The sequence below is a fragment of the Chiloscyllium plagiosum genome, unplaced genomic scaffold, assembly GCF_037043375.1.
Source record: "Chiloscyllium plagiosum isolate Xiang-an unplaced genomic scaffold, Cpla_swu_hap1 HiC_scaffold_24, whole genome shotgun sequence".
NCBI classification, from domain to species: domain Eukaryota; kingdom Metazoa; phylum Chordata; class Chondrichthyes; order Orectolobiformes; family Hemiscylliidae; genus Chiloscyllium; species Chiloscyllium plagiosum.
Window position 1 is genome coordinate 38452827 of NW_028270162.1, and position 13687 is coordinate 38466513.

At 40.0% G+C, this 13687-nt stretch overlaps 1 protein-coding gene across 6 annotated transcripts in view; it reads right to left on the reverse strand.

The window, feature by feature from the left end:
- The window catches only part of rbm19 (RNA binding motif protein 19), a 250198-nt gene that overhangs the window by 166313 nt on the left and 70198 nt on the right, over window positions 1–13687 (reverse strand). For all 6 annotated transcript variants that reach the window (XM_088000100.1, XM_043715848.2, XM_088000099.1 and 3 more), the window contains exons 18-19: window positions 6502–6562; window positions 2213–2292 (exon numbers count right to left, since the gene is read on the reverse strand). In XM_088000100.1, coding sequence (XP_087856226.1) covers window positions 2213–2292; window positions 6502–6562 — 141 coding nt within the window. The remainder of the gene's footprint in view (window positions 1–2212; window positions 2293–6501; window positions 6563–13687) is intronic.

A 13687-nucleotide genomic window follows, 5' to 3' on the forward strand; every position in this document is an offset into this window, starting at 1 on the left:
GTCAAGCTCTGATGAGTATACTAGTTCAGAGTCTCCTCAGTACACAATATGTTACCAGATAGTTAAAACTAGCCTTCTTACATGTATGATTTGTTTCAGTGTCAGACTGCATAAGCTGACAAGTTAAACATGAATTATGCTGGAAGCTGAGAATACTGAGTCACTGGCAGTCTAACAAAAGAGGCGAGAAGTTTGAAAATAATCGTCCACCTGAAAAAATAAATTTTTGGCGGTGTGAATGAAAACTACAGGTTCAACATTAATATCAGGCAATAAGAAAGCTGTTGATTATTTAGCTCCCTTCTTGAAAACAATGCTGATCCCCATTAAGACAGCAGGCAGTTGGAGAAAGTATGCAATTGCAGCAATATTGCCCAATATGCTTTATCTACATTAGTGTATTTTTCTGTTCTCTCCTGAAAATTTGTAAATTCTGATGAGAAATACTTTTCTCTTCTGCACAATCATAGCATTTATCTTGTTTGAAATATTCTTTCCAAGAATAACAAGAACTTTCAAACATTCTTGGAATCTAAATATCTTAAATTTTACTTTATAAAAACTGTAAAGAAGCATAATTTGCTACCATTGTATACCAGAAGTACAGGAATGAAAATAAAATTCAGTGTCACATTGACAGTAAAAGATCATAAGATGTAAAAGCAGAAGTAGGCCAATTGACTCATTGAAACTACTCTGCCAATTAATAAAATCATGACCAATCTGATAAATCTCAACACTGCCTTCCTGATTTTTCCCCATAACCTTTGCTTCCCTCACTGATTAAAAGTGTGTCGATCTTGAGAATGCTTAATGACGCGATCCCAACAGCCCGCTAAAGGTAAAATATTCCTCAGATTCACTGGACTCCAAGAGAAGAAACTCCCAATTTCTCTGAAATGAGTGACCCCTCACAGTGAGACAATATCCTCTGGTCCTAGATTTTCCCACAAGGAGAAACAACCTCTCCATATTTCTCGTCAAATCTCTGAGAATCTTACATGTTTCAATATAGTCATATTTCATTCTCCTAAACATCATCGATTGCAGACCCAGCCTAATCTTTCTCTCCTCAAAATAAAAATTCCCTCTGTTGTAGCAGGAAGAGTCGATACAGAAATTGAGAGTGAAATAGAGATGTGTCACAATGCTTAAAACACCAACAAGGGGATGGGAGAACTGAAGAATCCATATTAAAATTGAATCATTTAACATTGAAGCAAGACTGGATACAGCAAATCAAACAGGAAAAAAGATAATCACCCGATCACACAAACAGACAGTTATGATCGGAATACATACAAATACCAGGACCCATCTTAATTTAGCGAAGGGCTATAGTGATAGGCAGGTCGGGAGAAAAACCTTCTACAACACAAAGGGAAGAGACAGCCCATTAATACTGTAGAATCAAAGAATAATTTAATCCTGGGGATGAGGTTATTGCCCTGGCTGGGCAGGATGAGCTGCTGCCTGAAACACAAAGGATGCTACTATTGTAGATTTTACATCAACAATGCTCCATTAGCACTGACTACATTTTAAAAGAACTTCACTGGGTTCACTGGTGACTATAGACACCCTGAGATCCTGAAAGGCACGATATAAATGTTAACATTTTATCTACAAAATTTCAATGCAATAATCAATCATATTTGAAAAGATTTTATTGCAACTATACAAAATATCACAAAGTTAAAAGTATAGAAAAGTTAAAGTTCCCAATATAATCATAGCTTCTTTAGAATGTCACAAATTAAGTTTGTTTTTTTCCTCACAAATGTACCATTCTTATCTCACTTGTGGAGAATTCTTAAAATCTTGCCAATTATAATTTGCAAATATGTTTTGCATTCCAGGCGTGTGTTTTATTTTAGTTACTAATTTATCATTTGCTATGATACAATGAATTGCAATCCAACATAATTATTTTCACCAACCTGGACCTTGACTATTTTACCATTACATGTGGATTACTAGATATCAACATATTACAGCTTGACACAGATTTGTTTACAAATGGCAATAAAGCCAATATTATCTTACAGGTTGAAATTACGGGTATATTAGTTTAAAACAGAATTTTAAAATCCTAACGATTCACTACTCTAACAAAACTAAGTTCAATATACATTCTCTACAACTTGATTTACATAAATAGAAAAGATACCTGAAATACTATTCCACATAAGTAATTCAAAAGTATGATTACCTGCAACAGTTTTAGTGCTTTGTTAGCAGACTCAGATTTTGCATATTCCACAAAACCATATCCCATTGATAAAAGAGAACCTTCAAAATAAAAATAAAAATCAGAAATTCAAATGTCATCAAACAATTCAAGAGGGCTATTCACAGTCAGAGGTTTGGATTCTGTAAGTGTGTAATCATTGCAAATTTGCCTCGAGGAATGCACCCCTACAGTTTAGTTGCCATACTGCAAAATTACTTTCTTTTTCCCCTCACTACCAATAACCTGACCTTTCTACTCTATCGGTCCTCCTCTACTGCAATCCACGTTTCCTGGATTAGAATTTACTGATGATATCCTTGTGAAATTGTGTAAGGCTTGCTGAATTTTATCTGAAACCTAAACCTCACTAAATGCATTTCTCTGTGCATGCAAGGCATTCAAGAACACAGGTAAAATGGAACTAACTGTAAGACCACCATAAGAAGTAGGAATAGGAGTATGACATTTGGCCCCTCAAGTCTGCTCCGGTATTCACTAGGATCATGATGGATCTCATACATCCAATTTCCAGCTTTTCCCCCAAAACCATTGATTCCCATACTCGTCAAGTATCTATCTATCTCAGCCTTAAATAGACACAAAAACTTTGCCCCAACAAATCTGTGATAAGGAGTTCCACAGACACACAACACTGAGAAAAGGAATTTCACCTCATTTCAGTCTTAAATTGGCAAACGTTTGTTCAGAGAGTCTCCCTCAGGTCCTAGATTCACCGATGAGTGGAAACATCTTCATAGCATTTACTCTGTCAAGTCCCCAAAGATTCCGAGAATGTGTCAATGAGATCACTTCTCATTCTTCTAAAATGAGTACTGCCAACCTGTTTATAACGTTTGATCATAAAGCAAATCCTCCATACCAGGGATCATCCTACTGCATCTTCTATGAACTGTCTCCAATGAAACTGTATCTTTTCTTAAGTAAGGAGACCAAAACAGCTCACAGTACTCCTTATATGGTCTCTCACTCTTATACAGTTGCAGGAAGACTTCCCTATTCTTATACTCCATCCCCTTGAATTAAGGACCAGAATTCCATAAACCTTCCAGATTACCTGCTGCAACTGTGTACCAGCTTTGTGTTTTATGCACAAGTATCCCCAATTCACTTTGCATTGCAGCTTTCTGCGGTTTTTCTCTATTTAAATAACACTCTTCTTCTCAAAGTGAACAACTTCACATTTTTGTAGGCACTCTGCAAGCAGAGGAACGATCACTCATTAATGAAGCAAGTTCTGGATTTCTCCTGAAATATATGGACTGTAGCCTCCAACTATTTGTTGTTTTTTTTCTGAGCTGCTATCAGTTCTGAAGAGGAGTCACAGGACTCAAAACATGAACTCTGCTTTCTTCCCACAGATGCTGTCAGACCAGCTGAATTTCACCAGCAATTTCTGTTTTTGTTTCAGACCTGCAGTTTTTAAAAGATTTTATATCATTGTCTAATTCACTGCCACATTCCTTTATGATAGGTCACCTTGAAGTTGTTCTGCTCCTCTTCCTGACCAGATTTCATTCTAAATTTTCTTCTTCCCATCCATGAAGCCTTGACTTCTCTCGGATTATTTGAAGCCTTTGCCAAACTTGCTTCCATAGCCACACCTCTCTCTTCAGTAGCTGGCTCAGACTCCTCTTAAATGAATTTTGACAGAAGTTTCATCCTTCGGGGTTCAAATCCACCCAGGATCACAGGTACCTCTGATGTACAACGTTCCCCAGACAGCTGTTCTTGCGCATCTCGAGATCCACACTCAGTGTTATGTGCTACCATATGCACACTCTTAACCTCTCTCTCCATTAGCACCATTTCACACTGTCTAAGAGCTGTCCTGTCCCCCAGTTCCACTTCATTGTCTGACTCATTCGATGTTTTAATAAGAAATCTTTTCTCTTTCTTTCAAGCATTAAGGAACACAAGCTATAACAATTCTGAGATACTAACATCCCTCTGGAATATTTTATCCCTCCTTTTCCTCTGGTTCACCTTTTTTCCTTAGCCCATCTTTTATGGAGTATTTCGTATCCCTTCTGAACTTCGGCACTCTGATGCTGAACGTTATGTATTCAAAGGTCTTAGTTTTATCCCACCGCATCCTCGCTTCAAAGAAATTTGGACTAGACATGAATTTTGAACTCTTGTTCTTTCACTTCCACTCCCATATCCATTTCCTGCACAGGAGTGCTCCCCGCGTCCCACAAATGTCTTCACCAGCTTCCAACACTGTCCTGCATCTGCATTTCTCCCTATGGCCTTTTACCTACACTTCACCCACTCATTGAGAACTGCTGACATGACAATGGTAGCCTTAATCGCCCCCTCACCTATTCAAAACCACCTACCTCTGAACTAACCACACTTCGGAATCTCAGATCAAATCCTGACTTTCTCATTAAGCCAATCAACAAAGGTGGTGCGGTTATTGTCTAGCATACTGATCTCTATATTGCGAAGGCAGAGCGTTAGCTCTCTGACACCTCCTCTTATCTTCCCCTGGACCATGACACCACCATCAAGTATCAGCACATTGTGGCTATGACTGTCAGCAACCTCATCTCACTTAGGGATCTCTCCATCGATAGACTCCCAGCCCTGTACAACCCGTTTTTACCTTCTCCCCAAAATCCAGAGACAGGACCCATTATTTTGACTTGCTCCTGCCCCAAAGAACCTATTTCTTCCCATCTTGACTCATTCTTTTTCTTCTCTTGTCCAGTTCTTCCCCACTGACATTCTTATTTCTTCACATTGGTTTCAAAATATCAAGTTCATAGACAATATCCGATGCCTCCTCTTCACCATCGACATACAATCCCTTCACATGTTCATCCCTCATCAGGATGATCTCAGGGCCCTCCACATCTTTCTGGAAAGAAGGCCTGATCCATTTCCATCCACCACCTTCCTCTTCTTGGTGAGTTCATCCTCACGTTGAACAACTTAGAGTCATAGAGATGGACAGCACGGAAACAGACCCTTCGAACCAACTTGTCCATGCCGACCAGATATCCCAACCCAATCTAGCCCCACCTGCCAGCACCAGGCCCATATCCCTCCAAACCCTTCCTATTCATATATCCATCCAGATGCCTTTTAAATGTTGAAATTGTACCAGCCTCCATCACTTCCTCTGGCAACTCATTCCATACACGTACCACCCTGTGCATGAAAAGGTTGTCCCGTGGGTCTCTTTTATATCTTTCCCCATCTCACCCTAAACCTATGCCCTCTAGTTCTGGACTCCTCCACCCCAGGGAAAAGACTTTGTCTACTTATCCTATCCATGCCCCTCATGATTTTATAAACCTCTATAAGGTCACACCTCAGCCTCTGATGCGCCAGGGAAAACAGCCCTAGCCTGCTCAACCTCTCCCTATAGCTGAAATCCTCCAACCCTGGCAACATCCTTGTAAATCTTTTCTGAACCCTTTCAAGTTTCACAACATCTTTCCGATAGGAAGGAGACCAGAAGTGCATGCAATATTCCAACCTAAGTTCTGCTTTTTAAGGCTGCTGATATGTACCTCAAAAGTGTATTTCTTTTGTGAACACCTAAATCTAGGTAACACTAGGAGTCTTTCCGTGTTTCACACCTTGGCACAGTTGAACAATTTAAATGTAAGCACCGATTCAGGAATTTCCACATGGAACATTTTCAATCTTGAATAAAGTCGCTTAAATTCTACTTGATATTCTTCTATGGAACAAATGTTCAGCTTTCTAAATTTATCTAAATTTGAACATTCTGCAAATGCACTTAATCCAATGTCTTTCTCATACAATTTGTCCATAAATGTTTACAGATTATCAAAATCTTCCTTTTACTCTTGAGCCTTTAAAAGAGAAAACTGTGTGTCTAATCCTGCTTCTAGTAAGAAGCAACATTCCTTTTTCCCCTTCAGAAAAGATGCAATGTACTGGGTAGATATCAAGTGCAATAGGTGGGACTGGCGTGTTGGAAGAAGTGAGAAACGAAAAGGAAATAATGCAAGGCAATCAACGAGGCAGAAATAAAGACATCTTACATGGTGGGAAGAGTTTGTTAATGACTCAGTCTTACAGATCATCCTACACACTATTTCCCTTTATATCTACCCAGTTAACTGGTCAATTAATGCCAATCACTTACTTACCTACTTTCTATACTAACAGAGACATGGTTAAATCTGTCTTTGCTCACTAAGTGAGCAAACTCTGAAGTTTCAAGCAAGATAATATACTGAAAAATGAAATACACAAGAAGTCTTCACCTGTTTTGTCTTTCTTCTTCGATATACTGCAATTCTTCAATGATCCACACTTTTCAAATGTCTAAAAATTAAACAGTTACAATGATGAATTCCAAGTGTATAAAATTCAGGGAATTTTAGGAGAACAGCTCTACAGTAGCAGATGCACATTTAAACAAGCTTACCATAATATGGGAAATGGTCAAAGTTTATAAAAACTTATAACACAGGAATAGGCAGAGTGAACGCAGGAAAGATGGCTCCAATGACTAAAGAGTGCAGAAGCAGGGGTCACAATTCCAAAACTACACTGTTGGCCATATAGGACTGAGATGAGAAGAAAACTTTTCAGTCAGAGTGGTGAACCTGTATGATTATCTCCGACACAAAGTGGTTGAGGCCAAAAACATTACAGTTTTTATGAAGGAATTAGATATAGCTTTTAGGGCTAAAGGGATCAGAGGGCATGGGGCGAAATCAGAAAAAGGGTACTGAACTGGATGATCAGCCGTGATCAAATTAAATGACTGCGCAGGCTTGATTGGTGTATGCCCTAAGCCTTTCCCTTTTTTCTCTGTTACTAGCCTGGTTCATGGAATGAGGGGATTGTTCTATGAGGATGGAATTGAGTAGGCTAGGTTTATATCCTCCCGGGGTCAAAATCAGTATGATTTAGTTGACACATCTAAAATCCTTCATGTTTTTGACAGGATAGTTGCTGAGAAAATCACTGGTCAAGGAAATTTCAAACTCTGGGTCACAATTTCTCAATAAGGCATTGACCATCAAAGCATGCAACCAGGAGAAATGTCAATTAAAGTTACATGAATCTGGAATCACTACCCGAGGGAGATGCAGATAGTTAAAAATCACATAACACCAGGTTATAGTCCAACAGATTTAATTGGAAGCACTAGCTTTCAGAGCACTGCTCCTTCATCAGGTGGTTATGCAAGAGATGCAGATATGTATTGATAATACTCAAGAAACATTAGAAGATTTCTCGGTGAATAGGGAATTAGATTTAATATATTTGCTGGCCTTTCAACTATTCCAATCTTCTGAAAAAACAATAATGGTTTAGATATCCCTGTATGGGGCACAACTACTCTAAACTGGGAACTTGGGTAAAGTGTCTGAATTGAATTTCAATTTGCATCCTTAGCCAGCTGTGACTTTATCTAGCACTTTGGATCAAACCAAAACCAAAACCAAAACCAAAACCAAAACCAAATCCCTCTGATGAGGGCAGAATGCAAGATGATGGGGTGATTTGGGGGGGGGTCACAATTAACTTTACAGTTCCCACCAAACATACACCATTATTTAAAATACTTTTGTTCAGAACAACTTAAAAACTCTGGAATGCTTTGAGAGCGTACATTTTAAAATCTGTTCAATAAGAGATTGTAAAGGAGTTTGTTCCTTTGCAAGTTTCATTATGCCTGATCTTATACTGTATAGATAGTATCAATTGCAGTTTCACAAAAATGTGAGCAGATCATCGATACAGCTGTAAAAAAGTGTGATACAACCTAATTCTCTACTCTCTTTCCAGCAACTCAATATTTGAGCTGCTCCAACTAAGTTTCTGTCTCTGTCATAGCATTAAGGTGGCCCTTATCTGTGACTGTGACAAAGAAAATCTCTCCTTCATCTGTCCTAAGATTATCTGCAGTTTTTGCCAAATTTGGTCATACCATCCTCCTTTGTCCATCTTAGATGGGCTGTATTCACACCTCTCAGGATTGCTACAAAACAGAAAGTAGCCATTTGAACTCTTCACATCAGCACTGGCTCTCTGAAAGCACATTACACCAAGGAACCTCGATTATCCAAAGGAGATGGGCAGGCACTATTTCATTTGGATAACTGATTATTCAGTAATTGATTCAATGCCTCTCCTTTGAGGCTCTGAGTTTTCTGAAGTTTCCTTTCTTCTTGTTCTGCTTGCCTTACTCCCTCTCTCTGTCTCAGGGTTTGCTTCTGAGCAGACACACACTTGTAAGGGACCTTAAAGCATGCCATGGGAGGGAGGTTTGGGTACACCCCTGTGTAGAACTCCAGAGAAAGTGTGGGGAAAGAGAGGGCAGGCAGGCAGTCATTTGGAGAGGGTGCCTGGGCTCCCATTGATGATGTGGACTGTTGTCAGCAGCATTTCAGTAAGCAGAGTTCACTTTAACAAAAGACACGATCAGTGTTAGAAACATCTCCTTGATGTAATGTTTCTATTGGGACAGTGAGATCTTCTTCAAATAATCCAAAATTCTGATAATTGATATTTGGAGAAGAGGTTCCTCAGTATATCTTTATGTCAATCTCCTGCCTTTTCGCTGTAACTCTGCACATTGACTATTTGAATAGAAACATTTAATACCCTTGAACGTCTCTATTGAAATTACCACCACCGTACTTCCAGGCAGCGCATTCGAATCCTAACTTTGTATGGAAAAGTACATTGCAAATTCTTCCGAGTCCCCCTTATTCTGTAGAAACCCCTCACAACTTTGGAAAACTACCTTCCAATCTCTTCTTAGTCTTCTCCCTAACAAAGATACAAATTCAAATTTCTATCTCACAAAATAGGTTTCTCAACCTTGGTTCTTATCTTGCAAACTGCTTTTGTATTCCTTCCAATGAGTTCACACTTTTCATGAAGTATGATGTGGAAATGCCTCACACAACACCAGGTTATAGTCCAACAGGTTTATTTGGAAGTACTAGCTATTGGAGCACTGCTCCTTCATCAGGTAGCTATGGAGCAGCAACATACAACACAGTTGACAGCAAAAGATTACATTGTCATGCAACTGAAACAATGACTTGAAAAAACCTTGATTGCTGTCAAGTCTTTCATCTCAGAATGGGTTGCAAGTTTCTGTTCATGAATACGTAAATCCCAGAAATCCTTTTAAGTCACATTCGCAAGATAACTTAAAGTTTTATATTTTAAAAAGTGACATCGCAGCTCAGACAATGCATTAAAAGGTGTGAGGATAGTCTGTATGCCAGCCTTGAGTCAGAGTGGTTCTGTTTCCAAAGCAGGAATTTATAAACTGCCCTGCCATCTTGAATAATTTATGTGCACATACAATTAGGTCTCTCTGCTCCAATACCTTTTAGAGCACTATTGTTTATATTATTCTACCTCCAGATTTTCTACCGAAATGTATTATCTTTCTGGATGTAGGTTTGCTCACTGAGCTGGGAGGTTCATTTCCAGATATTTCTTCACCCTACTAGGTAACATCTTCAGTGGTCATCAGGTGAAGCAGTGTACATGATTCCTGCTTTTTATTTATAGGTTTGGGTTTCTTTGGGGTGGTGATGTCATTTCCTGTGATGAAGTCACTTCCGGTTCTTTTTCTCAGGGGGTGGTAGGTGGGATCTAACTCGATGTGTTTGTTGATAGAGTTCCGGTTGGAGTGCCATGCTTCTAGGAATTCTCCAGCGTGTCTCTGTTTGGCTTGTCCTAAGATGGATGTGTTGTCCCAGTCAAAGTGGTGCCCTTCCTTATCTGTATGTAAGGACACTAGTAAGAGAGGGTCATGTCGTTTTGTGGCTAGTTGGTGTTTATGTATCCTAGTGGCTAGTTTTCTGCCTGTTTGTCACAGTTCTTGCACAGTATTTTGTAAAAAACATTAGATTTGCTTGTTGTCTGTATAGGTCTTTCAAGTTCATTAGCTGCTGTTTTAGTGTGTTGGTGGGTTTGCGGGCTACCATGATGCCAAGGGGTCTGAGTAGTCTGACAGTCATTACTGAGATGTCTTTGATGTAGGGGAGAGTGGCTAGAGTTTCTGGACATGTTTTGTCTGCTTGTTTGGGTTTGTTGCTGAAAAATCGGCAGACTATGTTCATTTCGTTCCCATTCGTTTTGAGTATACAATATAAATGATTTTTCTCTGCTCTGCGTAGTTCCTGTGCTGCAGTGTATGTTGGCTCGTTGAAATAATGTTCTGATGCGGCTTCGTTTGTGGATGTTGGGATGATAGCTTCTGTAGTTCAATATTTGGTCCGTATGTGTTGTTTTCCCGTAGACGCTGGTTTGAAGTTGCCCACTGGCTGTTCACTCTACTGTGACATCTAGGAATGGCGGATTGTTGTAGTATTATCTCTCACTTATCTGCACTGAACGTCACCTGCCACCTATCTATCCAATTCACCAACTTGTCTTTTTTTTAAGTTCTACATTGTTCACCTCAAAGCTGACAATGCTTCCAAGTTTTTTCTTGTCAGTAAACTGTGAAATTGTGCCTTATATACCAAGGTGTAGTTCATAAACATATGTATCAGGAAAACGGCAGTCCCAGTGCTAATGCCTGAGCAGCTTCACTACAAACCTTTCTCCAACCTGAAAAATATTAATTAAATATTGCTGTTTTCTGTCACTCAGCCAATTTCATATTATGGTATTATTATTCTTTATGTTCCATGAGCTCTAAATTTGCTCAAATCTTTTGGAAACCATAGATTTCGCTTCCAGTTTCCACACTGCCCTCACGTTCACCTTGTCCATCTCTGACTCCTCTCTTGTTTTCCTCGACATCTGTTTCCATTCCTGGGGATTAACTGGCCACTAACATACACTATAAACCCACCGACTCTCACAGCTACCTGGACTATACATCCTCGTACCCTGCTTCCTACAAAGACCCCATTCCATTCTCTCAGTTCCTCTGTCTCCATCGCATATGTTTTGATGAGGCCAACTTCAAAATGGAGCCTACAAATTTCCACCTTCTTCCTCAACTGATGATTCCCCAGCACCATTGTCAACAGGTCCAACATTGCTCAACTAGGTCCAACTCATTCAAAGCACTCCCGCCTTCACCCCTTCTCTTTCCTCCCACAACAGCGATTCCCCTTGTCTTTATACATCATCCCACCAGCATCCACATCCAGAAGATCATCAGCTGCCATTCCACTGCCACCACCAGGCACATAATCCCCTCCCCTCCCATGTCCACCTTTTGCAGGGACTGTCATCTCCAGAACACCCAGGTCCACTCTTCCTTCACTCCGAGTACCCCTCCCACAGCACCTTCCCTGCAGTCGCTGAAGATGTAAAATCTGCCTATTTTCCTCCTCCTCCACAGTATCCAAGACTCTAAACATACCTCAGTTAAAGCAGCACTTTACCTGTACTTCACACAGTCTAGCGCAGCAGGTCAGGCAGCAAAGGTACAGGAGAATCGACATTTCGGGCATAAGCCCTTCTTCAGGAAGAAGGGCTTATGCCCGAAATGTCGATTCTCCTGTTCCTTTGATGCTGCCTGACCTGCTGCGCTTTTCCAGCAAGACATTTTTAAGCTCTGATCTCCAGCATCTGCAGTCCTCACTTTCTCCTTCACACAGTCTAGTCTACTACATGCACTGCTCACAATGTTGTCTCCTCTCCACTGGGGAAACAAAGTTTAGACTGGCTGACCGCATGTTCTGCCTACAAAAATGACCTTTAGCTTCCAATTGCCTGCCACTTTAATGCACTACCATGTTCCCAAGCCAACATCTGTCTCAGGCTTGCTGCAGTGCTCCCAAACCAACATCTGTGTCTCAGGCTTGCTGCAGTGCTCCCAAACCAACATCTGTGTCTCAGGTTTGCTGCAGTGCTCCCAAACCAACATCTCTGTCTCAGGCCTGCTGCAGTGCAAGCTGCAGCGAAGCTCAGCGCAAGTTAGAAGAACAACATCTCACTTTCCACTTGGGGACCCTGCAGTCCTCTGGACTCAATTTCAAGTTCAATAATTTTAGGGCTTGAACTCTTCCATGTCCTAGCCCCCAACCCCACATACCAGATCTTGTTATCACAGTCTGCCATTACATACTACCTATTGTTAGTCACTGACAGTCCCCATTATCAGCTATTCACTCTCCTAGACAGATTATTATCAACTCCTTCGTTTGTCCAACTGTTCTTCAGTCTGGGCCCTATCCCCACCTATCACTTACTCCTTATCCCCTGCCCCTACCCCATTTTCTGCATATATATTGACATTTTCCTAGCTACCATCGATTCTGAGCAAGGGTCACTGGACCTAAAATGTTAACTCTTCAGAGATGCTGCCAGACCTGCTGAACCTTTCCAACAACTTCTGATAGTGTGATTTTACTTTGCTTCATTTGACAAATAAGTGCATCATGGGAATTCAAGAAGTGAAGACAATAATCTGATGTTTTAGAGTTATAGCTGCAAGGAAGAGAGGGTTCTACTTAGCTTATGTGTAGGTTGATTAGGACAGAGGTAGTATATTTCCAGATCGTTAGCTCTTATCAAGAAATCATAACCACAGCTGTCTATTATACTGATGTGCTCTACGTTGCTTAGAAGTGTAGCAATTGACTAAATCTAATCTCTGCAGTAGTTAACTCTGTAACAATGTTTGTAATTGTACATTCCTTTAGATATCAATATACAATGTATAATAATTTGTAGAGATTAGTATTTTCTGTATCAATATTTTCAAATCTTCCGCATTGATTTTGCCTTTAAAGTATAAACGGTGACATGAAGTGTTTCCAAGCCTTCAAACACAGCAGAAACAAATCAACGCATCAGATAACAGATGTCTCAAAGGAAAATGCAAATGATCAGTGATAAGTGTCTGATTTAATAGGGGCTTCACTAATCAAGCAAACATTCAGCTATGAGCTCAAAGATATTAATTGTTGCTTACCGCTAATGCCTCCTTTTTCTTTAACAAAGAGCTAAGGTACATTCCAAATTACTTTATATTTATAAAATGTCCTAAAATGACAATAGTAAAAATTAATAGAGGATTAATCCATGGATTATTGAGAATTTAAGGAACTAGCCAGTGGATAATGAGAGGTGGCATCAGTCAATGTCCATTACTCTACAAACCAGAGATGGATTATGCATCTCAAACAATTAGCAATAAGCCTTGCCTAGACTAGAATGTAACCATGTAATTTATCATTTGATGAGTTGTGGCTTGGAAAGAGTTAAAAGGCTTTCCACGACCAAGACAGACAAGATGTTTGGACATCAGGTCTAACTTCAATCAGGGGTAGAAGGCCTTTGAGGCACTGAATCATAAAATCATAAATCACAGTTTCCCTACAGTGTGGAAGGAGGTCATTCAGCCCATCGAGTCTACACTGACCCTCTGAAAACCATTGTACCCAGACACAAACCTCTACCTTATCCATATAAGCTTGCATCTCCCATGGGTAAGCCACCTAACTT